Source organism: Hippopotamus amphibius, chromosome 12 (genome assembly GCF_030028045.1).
Source record: "Hippopotamus amphibius kiboko isolate mHipAmp2 chromosome 12, mHipAmp2.hap2, whole genome shotgun sequence".
Lineage (NCBI taxonomy): Eukaryota > Metazoa > Chordata > Mammalia > Artiodactyla > Hippopotamidae > Hippopotamus > Hippopotamus amphibius.
In genome coordinates, this window is record NC_080197.1 from 16,483,406 (window position 1) to 16,510,789 (window position 27,384).

Genomic DNA, 27,384 nt, shown 5'->3' on the forward strand with positions numbered 1-27,384 from the left:
GAGTGCGGTCTAGGTCTTCTGATCTGCCCTGGCAGCTGTGGGTGCCGTTGTCACCTTGTCCACTGTCTGCAGCTCCCACTCCACCCTGAGTCACTGCCTGGTGCCCACAGCATGGCATCCCCAAGGCCAGGGCCCACCAGATTTGTTGGGTCCAAGGCTTGCCCTTGGACTGCAGAACACCCCCTGCTTTCGGCCTCCTTCCCATCCAAGGAAAACGAGCAGGAGCTTCAGCCACTCAGTTCTCTCTCCCAGGGAACTGGCTGTTTGGCCGGATCTCTCTCCATTGGGTAAAAGGCCCCGCCCCCGTTAAAAAAACTGCAGACTTCCACAAGGCGATGGGAAATGTTGTAGCTAGCAGAGAATCCCTGTAATCAGACATACAGGCATGTTTCTTGCTGGCAAGGTGGGTCCCAAGCCAATGGCTCTCATGCCTTTTATTCTGTACAAGATGTCGACTTAAGCGTCCCTCTTACAAGCCATCCTGAGCTTGCTCTCTCCCATGAACAACTTCAGTTGCCCTATTCCCATCTCACCTTCCATTCACTTCATTGATCAGGCAAATCTAATTTCCAGTAGCCTCTGATGGTGGGAAAATGCTGGGTTGAGAGTCAAGAGACCAGATTCTAGACCACTGCTGATAGAAATTTCTGCAATGGAATGTTCTGTTTCTGTGCTGTCCAAAACGGCAGGGACTATCCACAGATGGCTGTTCAGCACTTTAACCATGGTTAGTGCAACAGTGGAACCAAATTCTTAATTTTTGAAAATTGCAATTAATTTAAGTGGTCACATGTGGCTCGTGGCTACTATATTGGGTAGTACAGCTCTAGACCCAGCTCTAAATACATTGAGCTCTGAGAGCTTGAGCACGTTTCGTTTTGTTTTGTTTTGTTTTTTAAGAACTTTCATTGAGATACAGTTAACATACAATAAACTGCATATATTTAGAGTGTACAATTTGGTATCCCAATCTCCCAATTCATTCCCCCCAACCCTCCCCGCTTTCCCCACTTGGTGTCCATATGTTTGTTCTCTACATCTGTGTCTCTGTTTCTGCCTTGCAAACCAGTTGATTTGTACCATTTTTCTATAGTCCGTATATATGTGTTAATATACAATATTTGTTTTTCTCTTTCTGACTCACTTCACTCTGTATGACAGTCTCTAGGTCCATCCGTGTCTCTACAAATGTCCCAGTTTCATTGCTTTTTACAGCTGGGTAATATTCCATTGTATATACATACCACATCTTTTTTATCCATTCATCTCTTGATGGACATTTAGGTTGCTTCCATGTCCTGGCTATTGTAAATAGTGCTTGAGCACGTTTCTTGCCTCTCTGGGAAGTTGAGGAGTGCAATTCAGGAATCCAGAAGGAGGATGTAGGGAATAGAGACTGAGGTCTGTGGTCGGCTACATCTGCAGTAGGTTCTAGTCCTGTCAAATACCAGCTGTGTGATCTTGGGCAAGTCACTCAACCTCTCTGTGCTTCAGTGTCCCCATTTGTAAATGGGGCATAGTAACCATCACCTCAGGGGGTTAAATGAAATACCATGAATCTCTTAAGTGCCTTACTCCCAGTAGGCTTTTGACAAATTGTAGAAGTAGGAACCCATGTTCTCCTCCTGCCTCTTTGGATAACTCTAACAATTCTTGTTTTAGCTACAAATGTATGTAAAGTGCTTCCTTTGGGGGCCAGAAGTCATCACCTTGACCTCTTGAGATTATGTATATGTTGTGTCATTGTGCATCTATATATATGTTTTTTTCTGGAGAAAACCAGAATTTTTTAAAAGGGAGATAAACAGCTTTCAAAAGATTTGTGAAGGAGTCCAAAAGGTTTGAGAACTCAGGCAAGGAAAGAAACTGGTACTCAAAGGGCCTGTGCAACAGGGCTGGTGTGATCAGAAGACAACAGACTCTGGCCCCAGGCAGCCAGCGTTCTGGTTGCAGCCTTGCCACCTCTAAGCTGCATAAACCGTGTTGAACTTCAGCGTCCCCATCTGTAAATGGGGGTCATATAGGAGCTATTTCCTGGGTGGTCTTGGGGATCAAATAAGTGAATCCAGGTTAATTGTGTAGCATAGCGTACAGCACATGGTCGGTGCCCAGTGCGTGCTAGCTGCTTTATCAGAGGCAGCAGTGGCAGCACCATCCTTTCCATCCACTGTGTGTGGGGCTTGATGCAAAGTATGTCTGCCTTCCCAAGTCTGTCCTTCCTCACCTGCCGCATCATCTCAGACTTCACCTCAAACTGCTCCCCTCACCCTTTCTGCTCCAGCCACTCTGGCCTCCCTGTTTGTAAATCCACCTTGGAGTCTGTATGTCTGTGTTCTCTGTGCTGGGAGCACTTTCCCCCCAGATATCCACGTGGCTCATTTCTTCACCTCCTTCATGGATCATGGTGAGGCCTCCCTGACCTCTGTCTAAAACTGAAACACCCACCCCTGCACTCATCACCTTCTAACACCCGCTGTGTCTTCACATATCTGTGGGCTTTGGTGTTTGCTTGCCTCTCCTGGATCGGAGCTTCAGGAGGACAGATGGTTTCCCTTATTTTTGTTCCTTACTTTAGCTCCAGTGCCTAGAACAGTACTTGACATATAGAAGGTGCTCAGAAAAATGCTTGGCGAGTGAGTGAATGAGCGAATGGATCTCATTCGGTCTGAGACAGGCTCCTTCAGGATCCTCAAACTCCAGGAGATGTCTCCTGTGTAATATGTCCAATCAATAAATATTCCCTGTGTGAACTCGCCTCTGTGTCAGGTTATGTCTTAGGTTCTGGGGACAGAAAGATGAACGTCCCAGCTCTTGAAGAACTCATAGGCCTGGGGAGTGGGGGTGGGGTGACCACAACGATGTTCTCTTCCAAGCACCTACCACAGTTGTAAGTACCGAATTGTTCTGGCATCCTGTTTTCGGCCCGTTTTCTACCCTAGACTTGGAAGGGCTCTGTGGACAAGGACCCCCATATATTTTGCTCCATGCTCTGTCCTCAGCACTATTAATACAAGGCCAGGCATGTGTATGTAGACAGGATGCGTGAATGGATAGATACAGGATGTGGTGGGATGGGAACTGGCAGAGGGTCTGTGGTTGTACCAAGGAGGAATTCACATGGGAGGTGAGGAACCTTCCCCTGTCCCTTGGCAGCTTGCCTTGACTCTCAATTGGTCAGCGATGGAGCATCTTGGTGGTGATGGGAGCGTGGTGGCTTCCCCTCCCTCAGGAGGCTGGGTGGCCCGCTGCAGCCCTTCTATATTTCAGCTTCTGCCTGCGCCTCTGTCCTTGGAGTTAAAAATAACCAAAGATGGGTGTGCAAGGACACACTGTCCTTCTCTGCTGTGGAGCAGGGATTCTGCTACCTTGTCTCAAAGGGGGCTGCCGGGTAGCGGGTTTGAAAAGCCAGCAGCATAAAGAATTATCCCTTCCTGCCCCCTTGAGGACAAGCACAGACCTCACTTTCCCCGATCTGGGATGACTCTAAATGAGTTATGGAATGTCACAGCTGGAAGGGCTCTCCAGAGTAGGCTGGTTACCTGGCAGGAAGCCCATAGCCCTCCAGGTCTGGGACCTTGGCAGACATTATCAATCAATTAAGGCCCCCCTTTCCTGGGACCGTGGTGGGCATCACCAATCAATCACAGCACCCTTTTCTGCCAAATCCAGACACAGTCTAAGAATTCTTAACATGGGATATTTTAGGCAACAGCTACCAGAGTTAGCAAAAAAAGAGAAAACCTATTTATCATCATAATCTAGTCCAGTCCCTTCATGGTAGGGAAACTGAAACTCAGAGAGGGACAGAAACTTGTCTGATTTTCCACAGGAGGTCCATAGTGGAGCTAGGAGCAGACCCCGTAGTCCTAACTCTGCTGGGACTTTTTCCCTCTGTCCCCTACTTCCTCCTCTTTTCCATGAGAACTAAGGTTTGTCCAAAAGAAGGATTTTTTAATCCTTGGACTGCAAGCCTCAAAATTTTATGCAGTGTACTGCGTGTATGTGCTGACAGGTACTTTTCTAAGGAAAATGAGAATAGTTTCCATCAGCTTCTCAAGAGGATCCTTGCACAACCAGGGAAGGCAAAGAAATCAGAAAAGAGAGTGAGTGGAATGGGTTAGCAGACCAGCAGCATCGGCTTCACCTAGGAGTTGTTAGAAATGTAGACTCTCTGGCCCCACCTGGAACTAAAGAATCAGAATCTGCATTTTAACCAGATCCCCAGGTGATTTGTTTGCACATTCAAGTTTGAGACGCATAGGGCTGGAGTTGGGAAGTGTAGCCTTTGGCTTCCTGAAAGTGTATGGAGTACTTACTGAGGGCCAGGCACCCTTGCCAGTCTATAAGAGGGCCATGGTCCTTGCTGTCATTTGAAAGAAAGAAACCTAGTCTCCTTAATCAAGATGGGGCCCAGCTCTGCTGCAGCTCTGCTAAGGCCAGATCAAAGGAGGGATTTGTTTTAACTGTTTGAAGGTAAAGGATAGAACTTCCATCTAGCGAGTATGAAACCCCAGCATGCATTAAGCGAGTGTTGGGGGGAGGTTCTTGCCTGGAAAGACTTAGGAGGGTGCTGAGTTAGCTGCCCTTCTGTGTAGTGGTGCCAAGAGGGATGGTTTTTAAACAGCCATGGGATTGGATGAGTTGAGTGGGAGCAAAGAGGGTGTGCTGCTGGAGGCCAGCGTCACCAGCCGCCTCTGGTACTGAGAGCTGCTCATCTAAGGTGGGTGTGCTCTGATGAGTACTGGTGCCAGGTGGTTCCAGCTGGTACCATTGGGTCTCAGGTGATCCTGGCTAGTTCTTCTGGGTCTGATAGGCTCTGAAGGAAGCTGACCACATGTAGCCTGAGGAAGGTGGTATTGGGGGGGGCCAGGGGCACAGAAGAAGGTTTGCCCTGGTGAGGCTGTCATTAAGGAATTCACACCCTGTCCTCCAGGTGACCACTGCATGTTTCATCCATGTGCTATTGTGAGGATCTGAGTGTGTGTGTACTTTGAAGATGGCACACCTGGGGTCCAAACCTTGCAACCCAGACCTTGTCTGGCCTTCCCACAGGCTTTGTGTGCTGGCCTCTTGCTCAGCTGGAGCCCTCTGCTGGCCCTGGCAGAGGCCAGTGCTGACCTGAAAAGCCTACTCACCCTGACACTGTTGGCTCCTTGATTCCCTGGGGGTCAGTATAGAATAGGGGTTAACAGCAGGGCCTGGGAAGTCTCACACACACACATCCACGCACACGCGTGCACACACACATACACACACACACACACACACACAGAGCTTTACTGAGATAATTCACATACCATGCAATTCATCTATTTAAAGTGTACAGTTCAGGACCTCCTAGGTGGTGCAATGGGTGAGAATCCACCTTCCAATGCAGGGGACACGGGTTCAATCCCTGCCCCGGGAAGATACCACATGCCGTGGAGCAACTAAGCCCGTGCGCCACAACTGTTGAGCCTGCGCTCTAGAGCCTGTCAGCCACAACTACTGAGCCCATGCGCCACAACTACTGAAGCCCACGTGCCTAGAGCCCATGCTCTGCAACAAGAGAGGCCACTACAATGAGAAGCCTGCGTACCACAGTGAAGAGTAGCCCCCACTCGCCGCAACTAGAGAAAACCCGTGTGCAGCAACAAAGACCCAACACAGCCAATAAAATAAATAAATGAAAAAAAAAAGTGTACTGCTTAAAAAAAAATGTACAGTTCAGTGGGTTTTTACTATATTCACAGAGTTATGAAGTCATCAGCACAGTCAACTGTGGAACATTTCTCCCTCCCAAACCCCCAAAAGAAACCTGTACCCATTAGTCATCATACTCCAGATCCCCTCACCCCAGCCCCTAGCAACCACTAATCTGTTTTTTCTGTGTCTATGGATTTAGCTCTTCTGGGCACTTCATAAATAGAATATGTGGTGTTTCCTGACTGGCTTCTTTCATTTTGCACATTTTCAAGGCTCATCTCTGTTGTAGCATTTATCAGCAGTTCATTCCTTTTTATGGCTGAATAATACTCCAATAGCTGGATATACATTTCGTTTATGGAGTCATCAGTTGACGGACATTTGGGTTGTTTCCAGTTTTTTGACTATTATGAATAATGCTGCTGTGAACATCTGTGTTCAACTCATTGTGTGGATAGGATGGGTTTGTCTCTACACCACTCACTTGCTCTGGGACCTTGGGCAAACTGCTTCAGTTCTCAGAGGCTCAGTTTTCTGAGGACTTCTGGGAATTGAGGACGCTGCTATCTATCTCAGAGTATTATTGATAATAGTGGCTATAATTTACTGAGTGCCTTTATTATTTATTTATTTACTTACTTACTTACTCACTTACTTATTTTTGTCTCACCACGTGGCATGTGGGATCTTAGTTCCCCGATCAGGGGTCGAACCTGGGCCCCTGCAGTGAGAGCACTGAGTCCTAACCACTGAACAACCAGGGAATTCCCCTGAGTGCCTTTATCTTATCACGACAGTCACTGTACATACACTGTGTTCTTGAGTTCAGCCCCACAAGGGGCATGAGAAGATTTGTTTCGCAATTAATGTGGACTTGTGCTATAATAGGCTAACATGCTGCCTTGTTACAGCAAATCATTTGCTGGCTTGATAAGTTCTCTTCCCAGTGCATGTGCCTAAGGAGAGAGCTTCCTTACCTCCCCTGCACCTTTGGCCTTTTCACATTACTGGGGGCATATTTTTATCTTTACTTTTGTATATTTAAAAGAGACAATTTTTGTTTTTGTTTTTGAAATATACATAGAGAAAAGTGCAGTAATTAGAAGAGCTATCTCAAGGTTCCATCATTTCTGTTTTCTCTCTGCCATGAGAATAGCATGTCCTAGATAGGACTTACTCCTTCATCCTGGATCCCAGAAGAATTCAGGGTGTAGAGCCATAGCTAACTCACAGTGGACATTTCTTATGAGCAAGAACATGGTTCCATAAGCCGCTGAGACTTGGGGGTCACTTGTTACTGCAGCACAACCTAGTGAGAGCTGACCAATACTTTTAATCCTTACAACTATGTAAGGTGGGATCCGTTACTATTTCTGTTTTTTTGAGGGAACCAAGGCTCAGAGAGGTTCAGTAACTTTCTTTCGTTTACTCAGATAGTCACACAGGGACGTGTCAAGTCCCAAACCCAATTATTCAGGCTCCAGAGCCTGTGCTCTTAAGAAGACGGAAGTACGTGGGCTGTTTGGTGAATGATGAGTAATCCAGTGTGGATGGAACACCTGGTATGTGCGTGATGTCAGACTTATAGTATAGGTTTGGGGCAGATCCTGGAAGCCTTGAAAGCTGTGTGGATTGTGAAGCTTCCTAGTGCCAGATGGGACTATAGACTCTACCTTTTACTCACAACCTAACTTCTCCCAAAGCTTGCTCAGCTTGTCACAAGAGCTGGTGGGAATGACTTCCTGGGGAAACATGGGAGTTGTAAATTGTCTTCCTTCCAGTGATTGCTGAGATGCCCCTTCTACAGAAAGTCTTCCCAGCCTGGAGTCTTCCTATGCTCTCGGTAGACTGGGAGCTGGAATAGAGTGAATGACATTCCCCTGGCCATCCCTGCTAAGTGTAGGACCTTCTCCTCCCTCAAATGCATTTGCTCTGCATTCAGAACTCTTTGTCCTTAGTTTGTATTTTGGTTCCACATTTTTGCCTTCTCTCTACATGTTTTCCATTTGTCAATATTGCCTTTGGTTGTGGTCTCCCAGAGGGTAGCACTTCTGTCTATAATTAAAATTTTATGGTTTTATTTGTAGTCAAGTATAACTCAGCATTAAAATAATTTTCCTTACAACCCAGACCCTGCCTCTACTTCCAGTGCTGTATTAATTACTCTCCTCCTCAGCTCTCATAATATTGTGTATTCCTGCCCTTGAACTATACTATATTGTAATTATAACACCTTGTGTTAATATTGCCCCTTTACTTGGCTGACTCCTGGTAGACTGGGAGTTTCAGCCAGGTCTGGGTTTAATTCACCTGTGTTAGGAGTCTCCAGCACAGGCCCTGGCACTGAGTAAGCACTTAGTAAGAATTTGATGAATAAATGATAATTATTTATCTGTTTCATCTCCCCTCCCCGTCTATTAACTGTAAGTTCCTTAAGGACAAGGACTGTGTCTTATTAGAATCTGCAAGACCAAGAAAAGCATGATATAGGAAATGAGCTCAATAAATACATACTTCACTGGATGAGTGAGAATAACATTTCCTTCCGGGAACAGAACTCTTTAGGGCCGTAAAGCACATTTATATACATTACCCAGTTGATCCTCTCAAAATCATCAAATTCTCCCTGTCTGGTGTTCTCAAATCCTTATCACGTGCTCTTTGCCTCCCTTGCTCTACCTATTTCATCTGTGCATCTTCATGATTTCTCCTTCTTCCCCCTTCAATTCCTCTTGGGGAAAGGTCTTAGGGACCCTGCCCCCACGCCAGTGAAAAGTGGCCTAGAGGGCCAAGATCACGCTCCCATTGAACAGCTTTGCCACCTTGGGCAGGTTCACTATCTTCCTTGAGTCAGCTTACTCTTCTGAAAATGAAGACACTCGTGGTTGTGAGGCTTGGATGAAGTAATGTATGCTGAGCACCTATCATAGGCTCTGGTTGAGCCCAGTAAGTGGGAGTTCCTATTTTTTACATGGAAAGGTGGAATCTGAGATATCAGCAAGCCTGTGGGAAGGAACTGTGGTTTTATTTTATTTTGGCCGCACTGTGCAGCGTGCGGGATCTTATTAGTTCCGGACCAGGGATCGAACCCATGCTCCCTGCAGTGGAAACGTGGATTCTTAACCACTGGGCTGCTAGGGATGTCCCCAAAAACTGTGGTTTTGAAACAAACAGGAGATAGGGTTGCTTTGTTCTCCCCTCCTTGTGAGCTCTTACTGCTGCCTCAGGCAAGCCCAGACCCTGGTCCTGGTCAGCACCATGGACAGTTACTGCTGCCTCTGGCTGTCTGGCTCATTACAAGGCACAACTTCATTTTATGTACCACCAAGACAGATAAAAACGTGTCAGAATTTAACTCTGTCATGCCATCAGTTGTCACTCACATCTTAATTTCAGAGATGTTGAAAAATATGTCTCAGAGTCAATGAAATAATGACAATTTTCTGAGAGATGGTATCAGTGAGCCGTTGGCCCCGACCCTTGAAGAGGTTAATTATAACTGCCCGCACTTTTTGAATGCGTACTGTGTTCCAGGCCTTTTTCACTCCTCCCTTTCCTGTCCTGGGTGCTGTCTGCCCTCAATGCATTCACTTAACAAATACTACACTTGGGGAATATACCTGTAAGCCAGATAGACCGTTAATCAACAGTTTTCTCAGTATCCTTCCCCAAATATTCTATTCCTGAGCCTCATTTCTTCAGACTATTGCTTTTTGCTGAAGGATAATCTTAGTGTTAAGCTTTCCAGTCCACATCATGCCTAACCCATTTAAAGAGCGTGTCAAATGCATATTCTGTGACCTAGTAATTTCATTCCTAGGTATATGCCCAGAAGAAATGTACACAGATGGTCACCAAAAGACACGTACAAGATTGTATCTGGCAGAGCTGTTTGTCATATCTCCAAACTGGAAACTACCCAAATGCTCACTGGCAGTAGAAAGAATAAAAATAATTTTGATATATTCACACAATAAAGCCACGGGAGTGAATGAACTGCAACGAAACAATCAATGTGGATGAATCGCACAAACATAACGTTGAGTGAAAGAAGTCAGATACTAAAGAGTGTGTACTGGATGATTCTGTGTATATGGAAGTACAAAACAGGCAAAACCAATTTGGGCTGTTAGAAGCTGGGATAATGCTACTCTTGGAGGAGTAGTCATTGCTACTCATGAGGGGCTTCTAGTAATGCTCTGTTTCTTGATCTGGGTGCTGGTTCTAGAAATGAGTGCACTTTGTAATATTCATCAAGCTGTATACTTAGAGTTGTATACTATATAATTGTACACTTTGTATATTATACTTCAACAAACAGTTGTTTTAAAAACATCTTTCTCCAGAGAAGAGAATGCTGAGAGTTTCCTATGCAGGATGATAGGTAAGACATTTGGGGGTAGGCTGTCACATGGAATATTTGAAGTTACCTGAATTATTCAGTGTGAATGGAATGTAGAGCACATTGGGGAAAGGGGGCAGAAAACAAGACTGGAAATATAACTTGGGACCAGGTCAGAAAGGTAGTGTGTGTTAAAGCCATTGGAATTTATTCTGCAAGCAATGGGGTACCATTGGAGGTTTTAAATCAAAGAGGTGACATATTCAGGATTGAGTTTTAGAAAGTTCATGCAGGCCACAGAGTGGAGAACTGATAGAAGAGGACACCCGTTGAAGTAGGGGCTGACCACCTGACTGAGTATTTGAGTTACCTGGCCATTTCCTAAAACCACAGATTCACGGGCCCTACCCTAGACCTACTGAACCAGAATCCCTAGGAGAGAAGACCAAGGAATCTGTGCTTAAACTAAGTTCCCAACATATTCCAAACTGTCAGACTTGCACTGGCCTCCAAGCAGGTGCTTGGGAGCCTCTGAGTTCACTGACTCTTGGCATTATCCAGGCAAGAGTAGGGAGAGTGTGAGCTGTGACCTTGGTGATGCAGAGCAGGCTTGCATTTGTGTCCCCAAAAGGAAGCATGGAGACAGTTTACTTAATTAACAAATATTTATATGTCATGTACTCAATAGTGCTTACTATGTGCCAGGCCCTATTCTAAGTATTTTAAAAAAAACCAAGTATTAACTAATTTAATCCCCATAGACATCCTATGAGGCACATAAATTACATTCTCTATTTTTTTTTTTTTTTTGAAGAGAAGGAAAGTGAGACACAGAGAGGTTAAGTAACTTGGCCAAGATCACACTACTGAGGCCAGCTTTACAACCCAGGCCATCAGGTTCCATCATCCATGCTTTTAACCAGTAGGCTTTGCTGCCTCCTGAAGATGCTTCAGAAGTAGTCATGAATGGCTGTTTACTGTGAAATGGAGCTGAGAGGTTGGCAGTCAGGAGACCTGAATTCTAACGCCAACATGGTCATTGCCCCATGTCCCTCTTGGGCCTCAGTTGCCCTTCTACACAAGGAAGGCAGTGGTTTGGGTGACCCCTAAGTTCCCTCCAAAAGGAATTTTCTCTGATTTTAAGGGAAGGCAGATGTTGACAGCTCTGGAGAGAAGAGGGTGAAGGGAAAGGGTTCTCACTCAGGGTTTGTGCTTCCTTGGTCTGTCCTTCGAGACACAGCCAGAGGCAGCATCAGGGCTATGGAGGCCTGAGTGCCTGCATGTCACCTCAGCCCTTGGTTTTCAGATGAGTTTTAAGACCTGGGCAGGGGAGACATGTGAGGCTTGAAATCATCGGGAGTAACTAGGCCAGGAAGAGGCAGATCGTGGAGGAAGAAGAGGCAGTAGCCTCCAGGGTATTTATCTCAGAGGGACAAGAAGGGCGGTAGCCATGGGAAGGCAAAGCAGTGAGCCTCAGGGGATCACCCTGGTTTGAAGTAGCCCACTGACCCAGAGCCCTTGTGTATGGAGGGCTTCACAGGCTGTGATATGGACCTGGAGAGGGCCACTCACAGAAACGAGATTATACTCTGGTCAGTGATGTAATTAGGGATTTTAGAGCCTGGGGACCTGCAGCAAGTCATATAACCTCTCTCAGCTTTGGGCTTCTCATCTAGAAAACAAGGTGTAAAGACCCATCCTGGATAAAATGTGAAAGTGAAAAATGGTTGTGTTCTTTCCCTCCTCTCCCTCTAACCACCACATTATTGAGATCTCAAATGGTTAAGAGTGTAAGATCTGCTTTTACAAAGATCTGGATTTAAAATCTAGCACTGTCTTGTCTGGTGTGACCTTGAGCAAGTTGCTGAAGTGCTTTGAGCCTGGTTCCTTTTTGTAAAATTAGGATAATGATACTTGACTCTCAGAGTTACGGCCAGATTTTATATGTACATAAACATATATAAAAACGTATAAATATAAACAAATATACGTTTATAAATTTATAATTTGCATATTATAACTTACATTAATATATTATGTATGTAAAATATATGTATATTTAATAGTGTCTGGTAAAGGGTAAGTGCTAAAAATAATGTCATCTATAATTTATTATCATTTTATTATCCTGTTCTTTTATGAATATTTGCTTTTGGGAGAAGGTACATTAAACACGTTAGTATTCAGTTATGGACAACTGAATGATACTTGCTTTCTTCACTGGAGAATTTGCACTTTTCTTGAGGACACATCCTAAAAATAAAAGGAATTCAATTACACACTGCTGGTGGGATGGGCAATGCTGGGTGCTGTCCGTGGTGCTGAAGGAAAATGGCGGAATGCGTTTATACGGTAGACAGGGATATCAAATCAAGTAGGTTGACCAAGAACTGTGTTTCAAGATGCACTAGAGGGACTTCTCTGGTGGTGCAGTGGTTAAGAATCCACCTGCCAATACAGGGGATACGTGTTCGATCCCTGGTCTGGGAAGATCCCACATGCTGTGGAGCATCTAAGCCTGTGCGCCACCACCACCACTGCTGAGCCTGCGCTCCAGAGCCGAAGAACCATAACTACTGAGCCCACGCACCACAACAACTGAAGCCCGCATAGCTAGAGCCCGTGCTCCGCAACAAGAGAAGCCACCGCAATAAGAAACCTACTCACTGCAACGAAGAGTAGCCCCTGCTCTCCGCAACTAGAAAAAGCCCACGTGCAGCAACAATGAAGACCCAGCACAGCCAATAAATAAATGAAAAGTTTTTAAAAAGGTGCAGTAGAATAGATACCCCAATAAAGGTAAAGATAGAGTGCCCCCGGGGCTCAAGGAGTCTGATCAGAGAAGGGTTTGTGGAAGGGATGGCATTTGAATTCTGTGATAGAGCACAGTGACTTTAATTTAGTGGTTCATTAAAAGCAAGGTTATTGGAATCAGAAGGACATAGGCTTGAATTCCAGTTCTGCCATTAGTACCTGCATGTGTCCTTGGGGCGGTTACTTAACCTTCTTTATCCTCATTTTCTTACCCTATAAAATGAGAAGATCCCTACGTAAACACTTGGCATAGCATCTGGGACAATGGTGATAATATTAATAATAGCCACCTTATTGAGTGCTTACTGTGTGCCACAGCCCACCTATGATGTCCTGAGGATTAAATGTTATTATATTATTACATTACCTTATTATATTTACTCCTCATTAACAACCTTAAGAATTTGGTGAATTCCTGATAAACTGTTATTTAAAGCTTAACTCTGGAGTATGGTTAGAATTTTGATAGGGAAGGTTAGGAAGGCAGGAAAGTAAAGGAGAGAAAGCGGGGATGAGGAAGTTATTGAGGATGTACGTGGAACAAAGAGGTGCACGGCTGGGCTGGAGTACAAAGACTGAGTGAGGTAGCAGCAGATGGGGAGGGAGTCAGATAATGGAGAGTCGTGAATGCTTAAGTATGAAGGGTGTAGCTCATTTGATGGGCAATGCGGAGCCATTCTGAGGTTTTAAATAGGATCGTGGCATGAAGTTATGACTTATTTATAAATTTATATTTTACCTTCATTTACATTCTGGAATTAATACATTTAACTATAAAACATTCAAAAGAGACAGCAGCCAACAAAAGAAAAATAAAGTCTCCCTAATGGGCTGATTGGAGTGTAAGTTGGTACAAGTACTTTGGAAAATCATTTGGCAGCATCTGCTAAAGCTGAACAGATGCCTGCCCTATGACCCAACAAGTCCACCCTTAGATGTATTTCTGAGAGACACAGGTACAAATGTTCACTAAAGGCTATGCATTAAAGTAATCATAGCAGCAGTATTCCTTATAACTCCAACCTGGAGAAAAATGAAATGCCCATCAGCAGTACAATGGATTGTGGTGCAGTATATTCATACAGTGGAATACTGTATAGCAGTGATAATAGGCAGTCTACAACTACACACAACAACATGGATGGATCTCATACAGTCAACATAATATTGAGCAGAAGAAGCCAGTCCCCCCTTCCACCCACCCAAAAGGCCATGCTCTGTATATAAAGTTTAAAAACAGGGACTTCCCTGGTGGTCCAATGGTTAAGAATCCACCTTCCAATGAAGGGGACACAGGTTTGATCCCTGGTTGGGGAACTAAAATCCCACATGCCACGGGGCAACTAAGCCCGAACGCTGCAACTACTGAGCCCATGTGCTCTGGAGCCTGCATGCGTCACAACGAAGAGCCTGCGCGCTGCAGTGGAAGATCCTGCATGCTGCAAGGAAGAGCACATGTGCCACAACCAAGACCCAATGCAGCCAAATTAATTAATTAATTAAAAATAAATAAGTAAATAAATAAAGTAAAACCAGACAAAACTAATATCTGATTCAGTTTGAGATCAGGGCAGTGGCTACCCTTGTGGAGCGAGATAGAGCCCAGAAGACTGGACACAACTGGGTTTTGGGGACCCTGGTAATGCTGTTTCTTCAGGTTTCTTTCTGGCTGGTTACTTTGTGAAACTTTATCAAGCTGTACACTAAAGGTTTGTGTACTTTTCTGTATATATCTTATATACTTCATTTTGAAAGTTACAACACATAATCTTCCACACACCTCTCTCAATCTTTCTCTTTACAGTTTTCTCCACTTGGGGAACATGACCGTTTGGGTCATATCTTTCCAGATTTTTCTGTGTCTATGCATAAAGGGAAAGATAAAGCTACACTGTCTATAGCTTTACAAAAATGGTCTTATGCTTTACATACTGTCCTGCAACATGCTTTTTTAACTTCACAGTACATTGAGGCAGTCTTTCTATGTCACTGTAGATGTAGGTCCAGATGATTCTTTCTAACACTTGCACAGTATTTTATTGTGGGGATGTGTCACTTAGTAAACCCACTCCCTATTGACAGTTAATTCCAGCATTTCATTGGTGTAAATAATATTGTTGGGAACCTCTTCATGCATATCTTGATGTACTTTTATGACTATTTGTGAATTTATGAATTGCTAGGGATGGAATATCTTGGTCTGAAGTGGTATTTTAAGATAGTTAATCTGTTAATGACTTGCTGAGCGGGTGGGTTGGAAGAAGGCAGACCAGCTAGAAGGCTGTTAAAATAATTTAGACTTGGGGTAATTAGGGTGGTTGGCTGTGAAAATGGACAGAAAGAGAAATTATAAGAGATATTAAGGGCAAAGACTTTACATGACCTGACATCTAATGAGAAAGGGGAGAAAGTCAGAGAGGTCCTTGGGGTCTGAGTCTGGGTGGCTGGAAAAATTTGGGAGCGTATGTCAAAAGGAGTTGATTGGGGAAAGTGGGATGGGTTTAATTTTGGCCAGGTGGTTGTGTTCAAGGAGCCAATTCATCATCCAGGTGGTAATGTCCAGAATGCAGTTGGAGGTATTGCTCTTGACAGAGTTAAGGGCTGTAGATTGAGGCATAGAATTCCTTCGCTTAGGGTGGTCCTCATGTTGTGAGAGGGGGACAATATCAGCAAGGGGAAGGCTCTAGAGAGAAAGAACCCAAGGACCGGATAGCGAGGGCTTAATGTATAGGCATGGTGGCAGTGGTCAGAGACCGGAGGGGATCTACTAGGATTCACTAGTAGGCAGGGATCTTAAGTGCCTGTCATTCAAAGGATAAAGTAACCGCTAGCCTACGTTAGTCTCCCTCCCACTGGCCCCCCAGTGGGTGCTGTCATTACATCTTTTACTTGCTCCTCAAAGCCCTTAACACACTTGTGATTTATCAGTGTGATATCTGTTTAATGTCCGCCACCCCCTCTGAACCGTGAGCACCGTGAAGGCAGGGTTCACCCCACTCTTGCTCCCTCTTCTATCCTCAGCATCAGGTGTGTGTTTGGCACACAGTGGTGTTGGTTCCTCAAGTTGTGGCTGTGTTTTTCTGGGACTCCGGCTGTCCACACATCGTCTGCCTGCTGCCTTCCCACCTCCCCCACCCCCCACCGCACTCTGCACAGGCTGGGAGAGGAGGGACTTAGAAACCACAGGGTACAGAAAGTGGGAGTATGTAGCCAAAAATAGGTCATTTGCACTCCATTTACTTGTACATCACAGAGGCCAGCCTTGAGGGCATTCTCACAATTGGTACCCAAAGTTTACAGGACTCAAACTCCAGGCCACAGACCACGGAGCCTCTCGTTTGATTCCTTGACCGTCCCTTTGGAAAGTGTGCCCCCTTCCATGCCAGCATCATTGTGTGGCTGCTCTTTTTATCACAGCATTTCTTAGAGGGGGTGGTATTGCCATTGTGATACTAGAGTCCACCTATGCACTGATTTTTGAACCTTGACTTCCTTAGGATGCCAGCTAAGCCAGGTGTCTTAGGTCAAGTTTCCCCTAAAGGACCCAGAGATGAGATTCGTGTGCAGGTAATGTATGAAGGAAGTGCTCCCCGAGGAGGCTGGGGACCCAGGAAGCAAGCAGGGATATGCTGTAGGGCAGGTCCCACAGAGGGCATCTTCAGCCCCTCCTGCAGGGTTCCTTGTGAGCCTGGGTTATGCCCCAGAGTTGTTCTGACTGAAGCAAAGGACTCGAGGCTTCATTCTCTTGTTCCATTTAGGCTTTAATTAAGGGCCTTGGGGACCACAAATTCCCAGGGACTTCTGCCTCTCCCTGTGTGGGGGCAAAGTGGGCTCAGTAGCCCAAAGGCAGATCTAAAAACAAACCCCCAGACGTTGGCAGGTAGTGGCTTTCAGAAGCCCATGTGATGGGACCTCACGAAAGTGAGAAGAGGGGAGATGTGTGGGGATGTAGGCGGAGCATCAGCATTGTCCACTGCAGCGGGTCACCCCAGGATCTATTTCTGGGCTCCTATGGACCGGAGGCAGGCGCTGGGATGCCCCTCAGTCTCCCGTCTATGTTTGTATCGTCAGTGGAGACCAGCCTTTGGAATTGTGTTTAATATATTCAGGAAGACTCCCCACCAAACGTGAAGGCACTCAGTAAATGCTTATTGTGTGAGCGGAAGGGCTGTACTCTGGGCTTCGGAGCCGATGTGTGGTCACAAGCCACCACTGGAGACTGGTATAGTCAGCTGGGCGTGTGGTGGCCAGAGGCTGGTCTCTGAAGGAGCTGGTTGAAGGGGGGAGGGGAGGAAATGAAGCCTTGAGCAGGCTTGCAGAAGGGGTGGAAGGAGCCAGAAGATGGAGAGGTGGTAGATTTAAGGCCCAGTGAGGGTGGAGGTGGGTTGGGGAGAACAGAGGGCAGATCAGCCTGGGCCAGGTCAAGGATCACTCCTTCCTCTCAGAGAGTAAGGGAGGGTCGAGGGGCAGGTGGGAAGGTCTGAGGATGGTGGAATTTGGAAGAAAGAGCAAGTCCAAGAGACACATCTTTTCAGCCAAGTGGGAGAAAGGTCATCTGTTAGGATGGATGGGGTTATGGGTTGGGGAGTGGGAAAACATTGGGACAGTCACTCTGGGGACATCACTGGGTCTACAAGAGATGACAAAATGAAGAATTGGACCATGACTGTGATCGAGTCAGCAAGAGATGACAAAAAGAAGTACTGGATGGACGAGGTTAGATGGTGGCCCCGCATGGCATGGTTGGTACAATTGTGGTCCCCAGACTGGGGACTCGAGGTGGGGGAGGTGGCATGTCACGGTGCCACCCAACTTGCCCAGGGTCCCACAGCTACTGGCTGCAGAGCTGGGACTCTGCCTGAGCCATCTGATTGCAAAGCCAGGCTCACCTACGTGGTGAGCTAGGGCTGTTCTGAGGCCCGTAGCAGATACTGGATGTGAAATGCTTTTGGACTGTCGAGTGCTACACAGATGTGAAACATACTTCTCCAAACCTCTCCCTTCCTGGCCCCCGTGTGGACTGTGTCATTTGTCATGCTTTGGTCCTCCCTCTTCCAGGAGAAATGTGTCAGACCCTGCTGCGTGAAGATGAGCCAGTGTGGGGCTCCAGAACGGGGCTCAGTGGGGAGGCGAAGGTCCAGGCAGGTATCTGCAGCCTGCCTGCAGGGTAACCGGGTCATGGCTCTGTATCCCCAGTGCAGGGAGGGGGTTGTCCTTGGACGTGACCACGCCCGCACGCGTGCATGAGTGTGTATGTTTTGCAGGGATGTCTCTCTGTGCCTGTGAGTCTGTGTTTCTGAGTGAGCACATGTGTTTCTTAGTCTTTCTGTGCCTCTGACCCTGCTATACACAGAGAAACAGAAATGTTGACAGGGGGGACTTCAGATACTAATTAGGGAAACAACAAAGGGTTGAATGACGGGGAAACAGACTTGGGGCACACACGTTCCCCCATGTGTTCAGAAATAGCCAGGGTGACACACACACATATACACACACATACACACACAGTGTCAGTTTCTCTGTGTGCTTTCTTGAGTGGGTTGGTGTACACTTCTTATATGGCTACGCGTTTGCTTGTGACTGGCACATGCCCAGACACACGTGCCCACTTAGCCTCAGAAACACAAAATGACAGATGTGTGGAGACACATGGCAACAACAAATATGGACACTTAACATACTGTCTTTGCATATATTCCTCTGTGTGTGTGTGTGTGTGTGTGTGAGAGAGAGATTTTCTGAGTATGTGGGCATCTGTGTCTGAATTACACAGATACATGTAGGAGAGGAACATGTGGGCACACACTCTGAGAAGCACACACAGAGCATCTGTATCTCTGCGTGTGTGCACACGTGTCTCTCTGCCTGCCTGCAAGTCAGGGAGGAAGGGGACACCATCGTTGAGTTGGGAGGAGGGAGGCCAGGAGAAGGCCAGCAGGAGGCGTCCTGGCCTCACCCTGTCTCCCGGCACGCAGACCTAGCTCCCCACCCTCTTACTGAGCAGGATGGTGGGCTTTGGGTGGCACTGCTCTCCCCCAGGGGGTCAGTCATCAGGTCGGTCAGTGAGCCCTGGTGAAGGCCCTGAGGTAGATCAGCTCGTCCCAGACTCTGTGGGAAGATGCGGAAGGTCCCACTGCAAATCTGCCTCCACCTCTAGCAAGCCCACAGTCCCTTCAGGGTGGAGGGAAATGATTTGGAGAAGATTGGAGGGAAGAAATGAATTCAAGAAACGGTAGATGTTGGGTGGACCTAGAGAATATTATACTTAAGTGGAGTAAGTCAAAGAAAGGCAAATACTATATGATATCACTTATATGTAGAATCTAGAAATAATACAAATGAATCTATATACAAAATACAAACAGATTTCACAGACGTAGGAAACAAATTTATGGTTACCAAAGGGGAGAGGGAGGAGAGAGGGACAGATTAGGAGTATGGGATTAACCGATACAGACTACTATAGATAAAATAGATAAGCAACAGAGATTTACCATATAGCACAGGGAATTATAGTCAGTATCTTGTAACAACCTATAATGGAATATAATCTGAAAAAAAAAAGGAATCACTTTGCTGTACACCTGAAACTAACACAATATTGTAAATTAACTATATTTCAATTAAAAAAAAAGTACATGTAGGGCTTCCCTAGTGGCCTAGTGGTTAAGAATCCACCTGCTAATGCAGGGGACAGAGGTTTGATCCCTGGTCCAGGAAGATCCCACATGCCACAGAGCAACTAAGCCCGTGCACCACAGCTACTGAGCCTGCCCTCTAGAGCCTGAGAACCATAACTATTGAGCCCACATGCCACAACTACTGAAGCCCTCGAGCCTAGAGCCTATGCTCCTCAACAAGAGAAGCTACAGCAACGAGAAGCCTGTGCACTGCAACAAAGAGGAGCCCCCGCTGGCCGCAAGCAGAGAAAGCCCACGCACGACAACGAAGACCCAACACAGCCAATAAATAAATAAGTAAATAAATAAAATTAAAAGAAAAAAAGTACACGTTAATGAATCTGCCAGTTAAGAGAACTCATGCGATGCTGTTTGTTGGGTGGGTGTAAAGGGCAGGGCTGCCCCAGGGAGGGTGGGTGCAGGTGAGGTCGGTGGTGGGAAGAGGTTGATGGACTTGGGGGTGGGGGTGGATACGGAAGCTGGGCAGCCACCAGCCTTTGAAACGCTAACCAGAGGACTGGTCTCTCTGTCCCCTCCTCCCCCATGTCTCTCTCCCCATCTCTCTTGGCCACTCTGCCCGGAAGGGGACAGCCGGAGGTTGAAGGGGGCCATCCAGAGGAGCACAGAGACAGGCCTGGCGGTGGAGATGCCCAGCCGGACACTGCGCCAGGCCAGCCACGAGTCCATTGAGGACAGCATGAACAGCTACGGCTCCGAGGGCAAGTGAGTGTGGGGCCTGCAGTCGTCTTGGGCGTGGGATGGGACAGGAGGGGTAGAGCCGCGCCCTCCAGGTGTCCTAGGTCAGCCTCAGGCAAGGAGGGCCGCTAACTCAGGGCTCCTGGGTCATCCTCATCCTCAGAAGGTAGGTGATGCAGCAAGGATGTTCTGAGGGAGTGTGAGTGGAGCATGGAATCTGGTACCCAAGTGTCTAGATCTCAGTCCTGGCTCTACCACTCACTGACTGTGTGATCCTGGGCAAGTCACCTCTCTGTGCCTCAGTTTCCTCGTTTGGGGACAATGGTACCAACCTCAGAGGGGGTGGTATGAGGATTAAATGGGTTAATATTTATAAAGTGCTGGCACAGCAGTGCCGGTAAATGAAGAAGGGGGTTGAGAGGGGCTTTGTTAGGAACGTTGTCATTTCCTCTTCGCTCTCTTAGCTCCTTAAATCCCAATTAGTTTTTAAAAATATATACTACTGCTTGATAAGGAGTTTCACACACATCAAGTCATAAACATTAGGTCCAGCTGGCTCCTTGCCTGTGTTTCTCTCCCCCGGCTGTACATCACATTCGCTGGGAACTTGTTACAAATACATATCTCAGGGCCCTGAGTCCAAGCTGCTGAATCAGACTCCTTGAGAGTAGAGCCTGAAGAATTTCATTTTTAAAAGGCTCCCAGGGAGATGACCAATCTAGACAGGGGTTCTCATCATTGGAACAATTATGGACCCCTTTGAGAATTTTGGGAAAGCTTTGAGCCTGCTTTCCCCTGATAAATACACACATATACACCCTAACACACACACACACACACACACTCATTCTTACATGCACATTCATACAAACACACTTCATGTAACTGTAGGGGGTTCCAAGAGTCCCCTAAACCCCCTCCCTGGCAAAGAAACTTTGATCCAAAGTGAATTCCTCATTGTACTAATGACCAGGGCACTCAGAGAGGTTGTGGGGCTTGGCCTGGATCACACAGCACATCAATAGGTCTGGAACCCAGGAGTCCCGACTCTCAGCCAGGGCTCATGCCATGGCGCCCCATCGCTTCATTGTCTCAGCACTCCTCAGCCAGTGAGGGTGCGGGTATCACGATCCTTGTCGAGCACAAGAGGAGACTGGGGCTTGGATAAGTTAAGTGCCCTGCTGTCCAGTACAGTAGACCCTAGATGCGTGTGGCTACTTAAATGTAAATGCATTAAGATGAAATATTCTGTTCCTTGGTCGCACTCGCTGTATTTCAAGTGCTCAGTAGCAGCATGTGTCCAGCGCCAACCGTATGGGACTGTGCAGACGTCGACCATTTCCATCATCGCAGAAAGTTCCATTGGACAGTCCTGGTTGAGTGGCTCATCCAAGGACAGGCACCCAGCCAAGCCACTGGGGGGGTGGGTCTGGGGCTCGCTGCCCCCGTCTGCTTCCCTCTCGTTTCTGGCTCTGCCTCGCAGCTAGGGGCTCTGCCGGCTGAAAGCCTTCCCACCCCCAGCCCCTCCTAAACCGGGTGTCTCCGGTCTCTCTGAATGGCCTTGCTTCAGCAGATGCTGCCGGTCCACCCACCTCCTAGGGAGACTTTCCAGAGGGCGAGAAGAGGGGGAGGACAGGCGGAAGGGAGAGGGAGAGGAGGAGGAAGAAGAGGACGGGAACAAATGTTTTCTTTAACCTGAGGAACTTGGCAAGGCAGTGAAGCTTGGAGGAAGATATTCTAGGCATCGGGGTAGCAGTCGATCCCTGCTGAGTTTCAGGAGGTCAGGAGACTTGGGTCCTAGTCCTGGCTCAGCCACCAACCCCCCTGAATGGCCTTGGGCACGTCCTTTGTCCTCTAAGCTTCAGGGAGGCTGATAAACATCTTGTCTGTTGCCCTCGCGGGCAGGTCAGAGGACCAGGTCACAGGGGCGGCAGCGTGGTGCAATGAAGAGGAGCAGGGGGTCAAACCCACATTCCCATTTTACAGAAGAGTAGTGAAGGCTCAGAGTGGCCACATGACCTGTCCAACGGGAGCAGCATAAGAGGGTGTCGTGAGGAAGAAATGAGGTGATGCCTGCATGTGACAGGTCTTGCCTTCATTTGCTGTCATGAGCTTTAAGGGAGCAGAGAGGCTGACTATATTACAGACATGTTCAAAGCCAGGACTCTGGAGTCAGACAACCCTGGTTTTGTCCTCATTTCTGCTGCTTAAGAGCTACGTGGCTTTGGGGAAGTTACTTTACCTCTCTGGGCACAGTTTCTTCATCTATAGAAAGGGGGGGTCCATTATAGTACAGACCATTAATAGAGTTGTGAGGATTCAGTGAGTTGATGTATGTAAAAGCACTTAGAACAGTGGCTGGCACACAGCAAGATTATTATTGTTAACTGTTGTTATTGTTTGTTGATTCAGCCACTGTTAGCTGCGTATGTTGCTCCTTGTGGCCAGTTGCATCCTAGCAGATACAATGAGCCACCCCCCAATATAACTGTGTCTAGAATGTGCTTAGCACAGGGTAAGCACAGGATAAATGTTGGATGTGATGATTATGCTTATTAAAAGGTTTGTGGTGAGTGTCTTGAGGCAGTCGAGGAAGGATCAGGTGGGCTGGAGGGTGCTTTGTCCAGCAGAGGGGAGAGTCTTGCCCTCCTAAGAGGGGCTGAGTCTTGGTGGAGCCCAGCCAGGTGCTGCCTCCCCCCCTAACACCTGGGTGAGGAAGGGAGGTCGAAGGGATGGGGTACAGGTGGGGACATTGAGCTGTGGTCAGCCTTCTCTTTGTTCTGGAGGTATTTTGGGCACTGGCAGGACCCAGATGCCAGGCTCTGAAACAGGAGGGGGTGTGACCGTCCTCCCCCTGGGCTCCTGCCAGCCCAGCTGAGGCGTATAGGGAGCCGGCGCGTCTGAGCAGCCCCTGCTGGCCTGCAGCCCCTGGCGCTGGCGGGTGTGTGTATTCCTGCAGGTGGGCACAGGGGTGGTACCATGTGGATTTTCATTTAATACCTACAGTGTGCCGGACAATTGGGCCAGGCACCTCGGAGACGCTGCCTTCCACTGACCATGCAACTAGCCGTGTGGTGAGAGCTGCAAAGGACAGGCACAGAGGACTTTGGAAATGCTGATCCCTAAGCAGGTCTTAGGGCTGGGGAAGAGGTGCACATGGGTTGGGCCTTTCTGCCAGTGATGATCCTTGAGCTCTAGGCCTCACAATACTAGTTACAGTGGCATTAGCCCTTGCTGTTCAAAGTGTGCTCCAAGGCCCAGCAGCATCCTCTGGGAGCTTGTTAGAAATACAGCCTCTCTTGGGACTTCCCTGGCTGTCCAGTGGTTAAGACTCTGTGCTTCCACTGCAGGAGGCATGGGTTCAGGAGGCATGGGTTCAGTCCCTGGTCGGGGAACTAAGATCCCACATACCGCGTGGCACAGCCGAAAAAAAAAAGAAAAAAGAGAAATGCATCATCTCAGGCTTCTAACAAGACCCCCAGGTGGTTCATGGTTGAGGTTGAGATGCTCTGGCTTAATGGTAGTAATGTTCTAGAGCTAATACTTTACAGAGCACTTGCTACATGCAGGCACTGTGCTAAATGATTTTACATGTGTTGACTCATTTAATTCTCCCAATAACCTGATAACCCTGGAACTGTTAATGTCCTCATGTTACAGACGAAATGAAAGCCGAGAGGTTAATTTGTCCAAGGTCACACAGTAAGTGACTTCGATTTTGGGGATTCAAATCTAGTATTTGGAGTCTGCCCTTAACCATTCTCCTCGACTCTTTCCCTCATTTAATGGCTGCGTCTATCAGGATTTCTGGAGGTGGTTGCTTCCAGGATGGTTTGGTGGTTCAACGAGTCTCTGCGTCTTTTCCCTCCTCAGGCCTCAGAATGGTGTACCAATCCTGGTTTATCCCCTGGGACTGGGGAAGGGCTTTCCTACCCAAGTGCCCCTTTCTGCCTGATCAAAAATTTGGTTCTGTATGTTAGAGATGGAAGGGAACAGCTGTGGGTTGGGCAACCAGCCAAGCTTCCACCTTCCCATCCCCCCACCCCCAAGCAGACCCATTTCCCCCAGATAAAGGGCAAGGATTCAAGCCCCCTGAGAAAAGGTCATGAGAACAGTCCCTCCCCAGACCGCTCATCAATCCTGAGATACTCCCTGGTGACCATCAGCTTCAGTTGGGGTTCCCCAGAACCAGAACCGAGACATGGATTTGAGTGCAAGCAGTTCACTTGGAAGGTGATTCTGGAAAACCATGGTGGAGGGGCCCCTAAGAGAGATAGGGCGGGGGAGGCATCCAGTAACTCGTGTGTTGAGAAGCCAGCTGCCACTGTGGGCATCCGGAGCTTAATCCTGATGGGTCCTGTGGGAGCCAGTGTGGGGCAGGTGCCTGAGAGTCATTCCCTGGGAGGCCAGGGAGCTGGGGTATTTATACTCCCTCTCTTACCGGTTACTGGCTGATGGCTGTTCGCGGTTAACTCTCCTGCCCTTCCTGTGGCAATAAGGACTCTAGAGACTAGAACAATTCCTTGGGGACCGGAGAAACGTAGCCAAAGGAATGCAGGTGCCAACAGGTAGAAGTCAGTGAGCACGGACATGGTGAGGGTCAGGGGATGTGAGGGACGGCAGCAGAGTCCACTGTGCTTTCTGAGTGCACAGTGCCACCACCTCCCAGCTGCCCCAGCCAGATGGCTCTCCTAGACGTCTCCTGTTCTCTCACACCCATATCCAATCCATGACTGGGCTCGACCCTTTCACTCCTGTCTTTGACTCCATCCATTCCCCTCCCCTCCTCCAGTTGTGAGGCCACTCATCGCTCTTGCCTGGAGACCTGCAAGTCTTCTTTTTGGTCTAAACTGCACGGTCTGTCAGCATTTATTTCCCCTGGATTCTGCCAGCTTCCCCCAGTCCCCAGCTGTGTGCTGCCTGCTCCACCACTGAACTTCTTACGCTTTCCTCACCTCCAGATCTTTGCATACATTGCTCTTTCTACGTGGCACTCCCTTTCCTACCCCTACTCCCTCTATACCCTCTGACTTCTTCCTCCTCCAGATCTCAGCTAAGAACAGAAGCTTTATCTCATGTGCCAACTAAAGTTAATTGGTAGTGGCTCCTGGAATGCTGTGTTGAGAAGGATTCTGAAGCTCATTCTGGGCTTGGCAGGAGTGTTGAGGTTGATTGGCAGTGTCTGTCCTGGCAGGGGGCAGGGGAAGTGGAATGGCACAGGTCTGCCATTCCTCTGGCTGCATCAACAGCTTCCACAGCCCGTGCTTCCCCCACCACAGCACCCAGCAGTCTGTTGTACTTGTCACGTGTGTGTCCGTCTGTCCTACTAGACACTAAGTTTGGTGCCTGCTGAGCATGGGGCCTGGCCCGCAGGAGATGCCCCGCAAATTTGGATGAGAAATAGGTGGGGACTATGTGCAGAACTACATACGCATGCTTTCCTCTCCTTCCTGCCCCTCCCCAGCCTCCTTCATTACACAGACCCAGGGTCTTAGCATCGTCCCTGTAAACCTGAAGATCTCCAGGCTGGCTGCTGGTGCCCTCCTGCTAGTTTCCTTCTGCCCCTCGTGCTGTAGTCCCTGGGTCTTCTGCCTCCTGCTCCCCGGGTGTTTGGGTCATGGTGCCCATGGCTCTGGAGAGCAGAGGGTGAGCCGATGGCAGGGCCACTGCACCCGGCCCCCAGGTGGCTTCCTGTCAAGGCTGTTTGCCTCATCACTGAAGACCCAGGAGGATGGGTGCGGGGTCAGAACCACCTTCCCCTTCCCCACCTCTGCTATTTAGCAGCCATTGTGTCTGAAGGACAAACAGGACGTGGCCATGGGCTAGGAGATGGGGATTTGTTTGCTTCTGTTTTATAAGCGCAAGTATTTGTTGAGCACTTGACTTCACCAGATTCTGTTCTAAGGTGTTTATCTCATTTAATACTTACAGATAGCACCAACGGTGTCCTACCATTGTTCGTTCCTACTTCACCGAAAAGGAAACCCAGGCTCTGGGTGGTGAGGATTTGTTTCTACAGCCAGTGAGTGGGGGGAGTCAGGATTCAAATCCAGGCCTGCCTGACCCCCAAAGATTGGGGATCCCTGTGCTCTGCCCTGGGCAAGGCCAAGGTCTCCTTGGGACACAGAGACGGTGTAGCAGAGTGGTTAAGATGAACCCCAGCACCAGACTCCCAGGTTCAAATGCCAGGTGTATTGCTTACCAGCAGCGAGTTCTTGGTCGGGTTACTTCACATTTCTGGGCCTTGGTGTCCCGTTCTGGAAAGTGGGTATTGATAATAAGTACATAGCTTGCACAGAGCTGTTAAATGAGGGTCAAATGAGTTAATATTGATGACTTAGTACTATCAGTGCTTGGCTCATGGCAAGCTTTTGATCAATAAAAAATAAATCACATCCCTGGCTTCACACCCAGGAGCTATACTCTCATGGCCCGGGGCAGGGGGAGAGGGCAGGTTTGGAAATGTCTTGAACACTTGAGAAGCGGAGTCAGGGTATTGTGATGCTTTTTATACCAGCATTCAGTCAATTCTGCTACAACACTTGTTTTGAAAACACAAATTTGTTTCAATACAATGGAAGTATTCTCCAATAATTTGAGCACAATTTAAATTACTCCTTTGCTCAGGTGTGATTTCACCCACGAGAAGTGCTAGGTGAACTCGGGAAACTGCACACATGTAGGAACGCACAAAACACACCCTTGCATCCTCCTGCCCCCTCAGCCCCCACCCACACCTGGTGTTACGACTTCCCACCCGTCCATTTCAGACAGCCCTCCACCACCACTTTGCAGTAACTCATGCTGCAGACCTTCTGACACTCATTTCCACAAGCAAACGTCAGGCTGTCCTCAAGGTAAAGCACTATATCTGTGCATTTCTTAACCATGTTACATGTACAAGACTGTGCTGCCACGTTTATTACGTCCCTGTCTTTGTTTTTTTCTTGATACTCTTTTTAGGTGTTGTGCCCCTAACCATATTTTCCCCATAAGCTCTGTGAATTTGACTCTAGGACTTTGCCCTGCATTGTGGTTTTTAGGAATGTATATTTCATGTTACAGCAGAACTGACTGTATTGCAGGTTCGGCGAGGCTGTGGGAGGGTGGGTGGGTGGATTAGTGGGCAGGCAGTGGGTGGACGGAGAGCCCTTTTAGAACCAC

At 47.7% G+C, this 27,384-nt stretch overlaps 1 protein-coding gene across 2 annotated transcripts in view; it reads left to right on the forward strand.

The window, feature by feature from the left end:
* The window catches only part of RIMS4 (regulating synaptic membrane exocytosis 4), a 64,301-nt gene that overhangs the window by 21,107 nt on the left and 15,810 nt on the right, over positions 1 to 27,384 (forward strand). For both annotated transcript variants that reach the window (XM_057702661.1, XM_057702662.1), the window contains one exon: positions 20,109 to 20,247. In XM_057702661.1, coding sequence (XP_057558644.1) covers positions 20,109 to 20,247 — 139 coding nt within the window. The remainder of the gene's footprint in view (positions 1 to 20,108; positions 20,248 to 27,384) is intronic.